The sequence below is a fragment of the Acanthaster planci genome, linkage group LG08 (assembly GCF_054643075.1).
Source record: "Acanthaster planci isolate LZ-2023a linkage group LG08, COTS_SCS, whole genome shotgun sequence".
Classification (NCBI taxonomy): domain Eukaryota; kingdom Metazoa; phylum Echinodermata; class Asteroidea; order Valvatida; family Acanthasteridae; genus Acanthaster; species Acanthaster planci.
In genome coordinates this window covers 6,830,369-6,840,661 of record NC_141784.1, presented here as the reverse complement: position 1 = coordinate 6,840,661, position 10,293 = coordinate 6,830,369, and the positions used below count along the sequence as shown (strand labels likewise).

Below are 10,293 nucleotides of genomic sequence, written 5' to 3'. Positions count from 1 at the left end.
CTTTTTAGCGACACACAGAAAACCATCCATATAGTGGATAACCCCATTTGAGTGAGAATTTCTCCTGACTAAAAACTCCACAAACGTGGAGAATTTTTCAAAGTATGCTGATGCACAACGGGCGCCCATAGGCTAGCATTTGTCAACATAGTACTTTCCGTTGAGTTTCATGCCTAGCAACTGAAAGTCTGCTGGAGAAATTGGCACCAAACCATGGTTTTACTGATTCCGATTATGTATTTGATAGAAGCCTTGTTTTAAAGCTCACAGTACTTTGTGCGAATAGTTTACAGTTGATAATTAACCATTTCCCTGAATTCAATGACCACACTGAAGGGTACACTATAATTATCGTCTATATCGGACTTGTATGGATCCAAACGACAGTGAACTGCTTCGGGCTTGAATCCATTGATCCTATGCAGATTACCCTCCTCATTTGTCTACAGCGGTTCTTTTTTTATTAAGCTTCAACATATAAACGTATTTCTTCGAGATTAGATTATAAGAGAGCTTGTATTATTTTGATAAAGGGCTTTTTCACCTGAACGTACCATATTATCTGTTGGGAAATGGATTGTCTTTTGTATATGCCATCTTTTAAATTAATAGATGTTTACATTCAGAATTTCAATTTAAAGAATGTAAATCATTTCAAAGGGTTAATGGTCATGACACATTATTATACCCTTTTGTGGAACTTTCACGAAATAGGAGAGGGCTATATCCTTTAAAAAAAATCCAAATCATCATCCAAAATAGACCAGCTCATCCCTGATTCTCACGCATCCCTCGAAGGAGTCTCCATCCAAAAAACGTGACTTGGCTTACCTACTTTTTACTTGAAAATATCTCAACATTAAGAGATTTGGTGTGTGCTTTAAGAGGGCATAGCGAAAATTGTTTCTCTCCGAGAATGAAATCAGGTATTCCAAAAATAGAGAAAGAACAGTCTAAGAAATATCGCATACATAATATGACATACAACGTTTCTACGAGCCAAATTCACGCTTGTTCTCGCGTATGCGTATACAATTTTCGGAACGTCAAAGTCAAGGTTAACGAACTATTTGGGAGCTAAATACATTTGAAAGCCAACACCAGTAAAATAGCTCCGAAGCTCCCAATCTAAAGAAAAAGACTCGACGAAAGGCAGTACATATAGTGTAAAATATACAGTGACTCAATAACCATACCTTGACGGGGGACAGTACCATTATATAGTATTTGCTGATACACAATGCAGAACAATCGATGAGCTTGTCCGAAAGCTAATTATGAGAACGCGTGAAACTGCATGGCGGAAGTAAAGCTCCCAAATTATACAATATTGTGGTTTTGGATTAGCAGAACACGCCAAGTGAAGTACACTGAAGTGGTTTAGAATACGTCACACTGAATGAGCACACAGAAAAACTATAGTATTGTATTGCTACACACATTTTTCGGCAGGCTGCATTTCCGTGAACAGCCAACTACTGCCACTGCTCCCTCGCAATGACCGCTGCGTTATATAGTCTGATTTACAGATTACTTCATTTTTAGCGTAATGCAATATGCTTCGTAGGGACTATCTTTTGTTTGAAGTGACCGTGCAAGTGGTTCTACTCAGCATTCATCTCTGTTCGATACCAGTAACGTGTCAGGATAATCATGGTGGTGAAACTAAAGTCAGACATCGACGAACCGTTCAAGGGTAGGTTAGTTGAACATCAATAGGGTTTGTTTAGGAATTGTGATGGAAGCTGATCTGCAGTGCAGATGGTCAGTTTATTTGGAACTTCATACAAAGTTTACCTTGGATTAGTTATTCTCGTTTCACCTGCAGTAAGAAATATAAATAAATCTAGGCCTAATATGTGTTTCCACGCAAGTACTAAATTTCACATTTTTTTTTACATGTTTAAGGCCGGGAAACACTTACATGTGTGATTGTAGAAGCAAGTCTGGTACACTGATGTGTTCTGACGAACTGACAGGTAGGTTACCACACCTGGCCTTAATGTCAAATACACGTAAAACGTAATTCATCCCAAAACTCCTGTGCCGAACTGCATGAGTGGAAGCCTTTTGGCCTTTGACACCTCTGTCTGACCTTCAGCCATTTAACACACACATGTACTCCATATTGAAACAAGAAGACAAACACCAGTGAATTTCAAGGGTCCGTAAAAGCTGTGTCTGCAATTTAGAATATTTCAATGGGTTTCAAAATACAGAGTGTCTCAAATATCAACAATTAAAAGGGAAAAAACAGTTGTTATTAACCTGTTATTTATGAATGGGAATTTTGTTGTCAATTATTATGGAAAACTTCTCAATACATATCTTTAGATTGTAACAAAGACGAACTGTTCTTTGGGAGTTCTTGCTACAAATTCCTTCGTGATAACCCAAAGTCCCGTGATGACGCCCACAGGGACTGCGTTGCTCGTAATGGCCATCTTGTGTACATCGAGTCTGAAGACGAGCAAACATTCTTGGCGAATCATTCCCAAGTTCTCAGAGATGGCAACATTACTGCAGCTGATCATTACTGGATTGGACTGATACCAACAACCAACAACACCTGGCTGTATAGGAGTCTAGTACACAATGATCTATTTGAATTCTCTCAGGAAAGCAAAGCTGGATGTTTCTCTCTCGTTAAATTCGATGGGAAATTAATTTTAATGGGTGAAAACTGTAATCGGCAACGTCACTTCATCTGCGAACGGGCCAACGGTAAGCTCACAAACATAATCGGGTCACTGATGCCTTTCATTTTTAAAAACTCTGCTGAAAACAGCACAACTCCGTTTACGTTTTCCGTTGTTCCTGCACATACATGTGTGATACAGCCAGCATGGGATGAGTAATGTGCCAACGATGAATCTACTCATCCAATTCCATATTTGTTACGCATTTGTGCAAGTAATCGTTTGGTTATAAATACAGAAATTGGTCTTTAATATATAGTTTTGCAAATAAAATATTAAGGATGTCGGGCTTTTGGGTCATTCTTTTTTCACAGAATGTTCTTCGTCTCGACAATGCGCTAACCATAACAGTTCTTGTTACTGGTTTGGTGGTCCAGCAAGACACATCCCAGCCCAAGATTATTGCACTAATGCGAGTGGCCATCTACTTTATATCGAATCACAGGCTGAGCTGCAATACATTGCCAGCTTTTTGGACTTTGAAAACGCTACAAGGTACTGGATAGGATTGGTTACTCAGTACGCTTGGTTGGATGGCAGCCGAGCAGTCTATCAAGGTTTCGTCAGGAGTAATAGAAGCAACAATGAAGGTAGTCTTTGCTTCAGGTTACGTCCACAGGATGACTTTCTGTGGAATGACAGGGACTGCAGTAGAAACTACGCCTATATCTGTGAGCGGGAAATATCTGGTAATGTTAGGTCGACTCAGGAAAGGCACCAGGGTTCAGGTTTGTGATATTGATTTTACAACCATTATCCAAATTTTCAAATCATTATTAGTTTGAGAAATTGTCATTGAGATGTTCAAATTACATTGCTACTAAGTCCTTATGTTACCATTGAATGGGGACAATGAGAAAAAAAGATAAATACTTATAATAAATTAATTATTATTAATTATTAATTAGAACCACCGAACTGATTACTTATCTTTAAATTATCTACTAAATGGTTACATTTGGTAGGCCTATGTGTACAGATTCAGTTGAATTCTTATTTACTTGTGACTACCTGTTTTACTCCCACATAGAACCATGCAAATCACCCCTTCCTAATCTCAACCATCTTGTTGACTCCTTGCCCCTGTGCGTCCGTAGTGGCAGGGATTACTTTAACAACACTGTTCTCTGTCAATGCAATGACGAAACAACTTGCTTGATTGGGTGTGGCTGTGTACATGACGTCATCACAAATGAGTGAGATACTGAAAGGATTGGAAGGAATATACACTATGAACATCTAACAAAAGAAGTAGGGCGCGATAACAATTGACGCTCATTGTTATTTCACTGCGTTTTGTTTTTGTTGGATGTTCGTTGTAATATATGGCCCAGCAATGTTAAACCGAACCCGAGCTTATCATAGTCATGAGATTAATCCACTTCTCACAATGTATGTGCAGTGAATATTGATGCTTAGCAGGTTTGTTGCAGCCTGAATCAAAGATTTATAAGATGTGGCATAGCTGGTAATGTTTCTCTTTACTAAAACGATAGAATTTTAGGGGAGATTATTCGGGCAGGAATATGAAATCAGATATAAAGGAACACATAGATTACTCCTTTAACGATCGCCGTTGTCTTTTTTATGCCTTGAAGAAATGAGACAGCACGGTGCAGCTGTGGCTCTTGCAGCTTCGCCTTTGACAAGTCCGAAAACGGAAACGGTGAGAATTAAGAAATCTTGTGTAAATATGTGCTATTTGCTCAAGGGTAGATGGGGGGGGCCTACGTTGAAGACATACACCTCGTAGGGAATTATTTTGCTCGTGGACAAAACAAAGAGATGAAATGGCTTCATCATCAATGACAACATGTAGTAAGCCCTGCACGAACATGAATTTCCGGAACCCCCATTCAAAATATACTGGATCCGCCCCGTGGCATTATTGGTTTATGTAGCTTTAAGATGCCATATAACCAGAACTGTCTCTCTTTTTTAACACTAGCCTGACTGTCGCACCATACTGATTCCCGGTTTTGAACAGTAGTAGCCTACATGCACGTACGTGTGCCGCACCGGATATGCACATGTACATTGTACATACGACACTAGCCCTGGTTGTAACGGTTATGAGCCTCGAGTTGGACCATCAGAGGGCGCAATGTTCATAGCAACAGATCAGGCTCCTTTGGTCGGAGCTGATCTTTGCTGGTTCACCGTGACAAAGGACTATAAAATGCACGCGTTACGGTCGCATTGCCACCAACCACATGAACACTCCCGACCAATATGGCTCTTTTTTAACCAAATGGGGGAGGGTTCCGCTTGAGGCGGATAAGCCTGTCCCACAGTTTACAGGCAATTTGAGGAATTCTATCATCTGCGAGTTCACTGTGTAAACAATATGGCAAATCTGACACCTCAATCAAGGCTACAGAATTTCAAGTGTATTACACTGTACCAAATCACAAAAATAAATTGACAGTGAATAAACAATAAATTGTTCTCTTTGAGACGTCAGGTTTAAGATGGCCATCTTACTTTAACTGTACCTGTTCTGAAAATGGTACTTCCGTTGATGTGACTGTTGATGGTGGAAAATTCACCTGTTTGCTGGATGACTTGGAATCTACGACTGAACGAAAGAGCGACGAACCAAAAACTTCCGGGGTGGCCTCAACACCATCAAGAGTAGATCAGAGGTCAACGGAGAACACCGCTACTGGAGGGGGTGGAGACTCAGATGGCCAAGTTGGCATATCGGTGGGAATCCCCGTTGCAGTCAGCCTAGTCATATTGTTTTCCTTGGTGGCGCTCGTTGTTGCCTTTATCTGGTGGCGAAGACGTGGGAAGAGGGCCAAGAAAGGGTAAGTCTGACCTTGTGACATCGTTCGTAATAGCATATAGGTCTGTAATCTGACGATAAAAGTCGCAAATAAGCCAATCAAATGTAGAAATGTCATCGAACTCTCAGCAGAAACAACACAAATTAAAAATCCTTATTTGCTTGAAAGTTTCTTCCAGTCAACATGAGCACATATAGACCTAACCCACAGCAAACATTGTGGAGCCGTTACTGCTAGCATGTTTTGTGGATCCAGAGGGAACAGCAGGGGTCACAATCCACGTAAAAGGAGTCTTTCGTAACATGAGAGAGGCTAAGTTTTGGTCTGCTTGCGCTTAGTTTCCTTCAAACATGTGTATAAAGCCCAACCGGGAGCCTTACTCCTCAGGAAGACTGTAGTTTACGTGAACAAACTTCCAAACTTTTTACCACTCCCTTAAAAAAACGCGTTTGCCCCCCCTCTCTATGGGCTCTGTGTTCGTTCTTAGTTAAAACATGATATTACCTCTAATTTAACACACGGAAATGATATCTTATAAGCAAACTAAGATTAGTAATGGCAGAAATAAAAATTTATCTAATCGTCTCCTAGGTATGATAGTTTAATTATATTTCTTAAAGCTTAACTTTCAATTGTTTGACCTAGGCCCACCAAACCGCTTACATCAAATATAACCGTTGCTGAGGCCCACACGATAAATGGTGAGAAACTGTCCATATTTCTGATACTTTCAGTTTTTTCTCTATAAAAGTGTTTGTATCCTTTTCCAAGCACAAAACAAAAAAGTCTAGAAAATGCTATTATAAAAATTTAGTTTGATTATTTTTGGAAAAGATTAAGTTAAAAGTGTAAGTTCAAAGCACGAGCACTGTGAGATAATTATATGTCCATTATTTCCTGTTCATGTTAAGTAAATTCAACATATGGATTGGACGATGATGATGATCACGTGACTGGAAGTACCTGGAGACCGATAGGGACTTTAAATCCACAGCCTGATGATGACTACACTGATATAAAGGTGAAACATTTTAAAAGCTACTAAAAGCAATATAATCCAGAAATCGAGAAAATAAAAGCCTCTTTGTACAGGGTTCTTGCTTGAAAGTGTCTTGGGTTCTTCCTAGGCACTTTTATGTTTTTTTTTCCTTTCATGGACTTAAAATACAAAAAGGTGCGGTCCTGAGGCTTCCTCCATATAAATAGCGGCATGTATGCTGTATCACACTTTAACAAAGAAATAATGTTAATTATGTAGCTGTAAATTAAAAAGCTTACTGTTCCTTGAAAGTTGTTTCTAATTTTCATTGCTATTCCGTCGAACATGAGCGTCCCTACGGTGTTGGGCTGTAAAGTGATTTATTTCCATTTTCTCATCAACACAGCCAAACGATCAGGCAGCCAGCGAATCAGAGTGTTACGCCACTATTCAGTCTAATGGATACACTCCTGACAAGCCCAAGGATAAAAGGGACCTCCACAAAGCCCTACATGGCACCAAAGATAGCAACGAAGCCAAGAATACTCCCACACCGGCTACTGGATACGCTGCTTACAAACCACAGCGTGGAAATGATGTGTACACAGACCTCAAGAAAACTCAGAATGAGGCTGACAGTGATGACGACCCAGCGGTTTACACCCTAATCCCAAACAACAGTTCGAAACCAGATAAAGATGACAGTGAGAACGAGTATGTACAACCAGAGAACAAGGCACCACCAGCTGGTCAGCGGATTGGTGCTGGGGTCTCCAAGGCAACTAATCCGCAACTCATGCTAAAAAACCTGACGAAGGACAGCGAGTACGTGGACGTAGATGCTCCAGCTACAGCTGTTGGGGATTCTGATCAAAAGGGGCGTAGCGATTATGTTGACGTAGATGCTCCTGCGGTTGTGTTCAGTGATGTCAGTACACCAGCGATACAAAGCAAGCAGCCCATGGGAAGCAGTGGGTACGTCAGCGTGGATGGTCCTTCGACAAAACTGCCTGAAAGCCAAGATCACAACTACTACCAAGTAGAGAATCCCTCTGATAATGATGAAGGCGGCTACAGTCTGGCGAGTGCGCCTACAGATAACGCATACGACACCTTTAATCGCTCTCAACGCCCAAGTTTGAATGTCCCAATTAATGACGGTATCTACCAGCTCACTGATAATCCAGAGGGCAGTGAATACAATACTTTCAATCGCGCAGGCAATCGACGCCCGAGTAAGTATGTTGGAAGTGACGACGGCGTCTACAGCGTTACAAACCCACCAGGGCACAATGATTACAGCACCTTCAATCGTTCAGGTGATCGGCGCCCGAGTGAGAATGTCCCAACTGACGACGGCGTCTACAGCGTTACTAACCCACCAGGGGACAATGAATACAGCACCTTGGATCGTTCAGGCGATCGGCGCTTGGGCCATAATATCCCTATCGATGAAGGTGTATACAGCCTCACAGACCTGCCTCCAGGCAATGCGTATTCTATCGTTAACTGTAGCGGCCTAAAACCACGGCCTAGGATACCGGCGGTAACTAACGAAAAATGAATACTCTAACTACCTTGAGCTGTCAATTAAAAAAAAGACTTGTTTTTGAAACATGAATGTTACCTATAAAGCAACCTCTTAGAGACCCCCCAGACGGTTATTTCTTTAATTAGTCGATTTAACTTCAGTGTTATGCGATTATTCTCAGTGGAATACACTTGTTTAATGAAACCGAAAATTGTTTTGTTCCATTTCGGTAAAATCTTTGTATGCTACGTTTGTAAAATCCTACTAATTAGAATTTTGTGGATATATCACTTTTGAAAACATAATCAGACGATGAGTTGTTATCTGGTCAATCGCATTTCAAAGAACAGAAATTATTTGTTGGAAATGTTACAATAGCAAAGCCAAAGGATTTGGTGCAGCACTTTTTATGAGCCATTTGAAAGGTTTTAAACTTGTGATGAGTTGATTTCAGTTCAGAATCAACGCTTAGATGGGATCAAAAAGAAAAGGTGTCAAAAACAGTTGCATAAAGAATTAATAAGTATCTTTTACTTAATATATATAAATTTGTATCTCAAATATAATGGTTAGAAAGTTTATAATTTCAAATTGCAACGAATTAAACATTGTGTATAATGAAAAGATATTTTTAGCGCAGATAATATAGATCTCTAGGTTGTACTAAATCATATATACCAAAATTGTTTAGAAAACAAAAGAAAAATGACATTCGGACGTTTTGTTAGCAGAGCAGATTTCCTTTTGCTATTTGTAGATTTAGGTTGTAGATTACCTTTTCTCATATAAAAACCAGAGTGTTTCTTTTTATATAAACTGCAGGACAAAATACCAACGACTCGTTATGGGACTGTTCTACTTTTCTGCTTATAGATTATGTAAGAGAGAGAGAGATTACTTGGCACACGTGGTGGGATAATTTCTGAAAAGTCATTCTTGTGGGGAGTGTGACATGTAGGGTCAAAGGTCTCACTTCAAGTAGGGGGGGTGCACATAATGTCAGTGACTTAAAATTGGCGCGGAAACACGGTGTGGTCTTACTCTGTGGCCAGGCTCCGAATAAGCCTGAGTGGAACTCTAGGAATGATCAAGAAAAAAAAAGAATTAAACCAAAGAGAGAGGAATCATAGAACCGTAATCCTGTGTCTCTGCTGGGCTTTATTTTTCTAGTTCTTTATGTGTGTTTTGTATGTCTATGTCCAAACCTACTTTGTCTGGTGTGAAAGTCCTTAGACCGCTTACTGGTCCGTTACAATACCTATCCCTTGCTTTGCTGCCTGTATGATTTGTTTTATTTCTGAAAGATGCATCTTATTCGACGCCGGTGCAAAACTTAAACTAACGAGCTTCCAAGCACATTATTTTTAAGACAACTTCATAAAAGAACACGCTGGTATGCTGCTGTTACATTCAATCGATGATTATTGGCTTGATACGCGCATGTATGACAAACAGCGGGCGTGGGGAGTGAAATTAATGACTTCATAATTTGGGTACAGATTCACGACCAAATCAGCCAACTTAGAAACCAGTGTTAACCAAACAACTTGTAAATAAAAACGTGTGTGATTAAATCCAGGTTAAGAAATGAAATGTTCGTATAACTGAGTAATTCTTCTCCCTTTTTGAGTGCTATTGCAAATCAGAAATATGTCCACAATCCGCCTTCATTTTTTTCTAAAAGTTGGGGAGATAAATTCCCCAAATCCCGGGATTTACTCCCATAGTAACCATTAGGATCCCAAAGGCACAAACAAATTACGAATTTGAAGTTTCAAAACAGCCATGTAAATCTAAACAACCTAAGTATTGGCATATGGCAAACAATGACATCTATACTAGCATGGCATTGAAACTTAAACCAAGGAATGAGGCTACATTGGTGTGATGGTTGGACATTGGATAACCTGATACATAAACTTTCACAGCATTCGGAATAAATACCGGGTTTTACTAAATTTCGTTTCAATCGCAGGCCTAATTTCACAGGACAGAACGGGCCAACCATGGCAAGCTTTTTTTCCCTTGGCAATGTCAACACGTAAAAAAGCAGGAGAGTACCTGTAGCTTTTGTTGTCAGCTAGAATGTGTCATTCCTGGTTTCAACAAAGGTCTATATGGTTGACTGATTAGGGTCAAGTGAAGGCCAGACGGGGAACGTAAAGGGAAAATACCAGTCGGCTAGAATAGGTAAGGCACAATCAGTAGGCGGGTATTATAGGTACAACAAAGCCTTTTGTACCAAAGTGATTTTGAAACGTTTGGATTTGTGAACTCTTCTGAGTTCAGGAAAAA

The 10,293-nt window shown here is 40.0% G+C and overlaps 1 protein-coding gene across 2 annotated transcripts; it reads left to right on the top strand.

Moving 5' to 3' along the window:
- The first annotated feature begins 1,425 nt into the window (after positions 1 to 1,425).
- On the top strand, positions 1,426 to 9,136 carry LOC110987758 (uncharacterized). 2 transcript variants are annotated; one of them, XM_022250803.2, is made up of 10 exons: positions 1,426 to 1,696; positions 1,909 to 1,979; positions 2,335 to 2,724; positions 3,014 to 3,427; positions 3,730 to 3,895; positions 4,298 to 4,365; positions 5,164 to 5,509; positions 6,134 to 6,189; positions 6,400 to 6,509; positions 6,874 to 9,136. In XM_022250803.2, the coding sequence occupies exons 1-10, from the start codon at positions 1,557 to 1,559 to the stop codon at positions 8,029 to 8,031; spliced, it is 2,919 nt and encodes a 972-aa protein (XP_022106495.2). In that variant the 5' UTR covers positions 1,426 to 1,556; the 3' UTR covers positions 8,032 to 9,136. The 2 variants fall into 2 exon arrangements, with proteins under 2 accessions (XP_022106495.2, XP_086996019.1); XM_087139893.1 differs by having other exon boundaries at positions 1,627 to 1,696; positions 2,420 to 2,724.
- Positions 9,137 to 10,293: the final 1,157 nt, after the last annotated feature.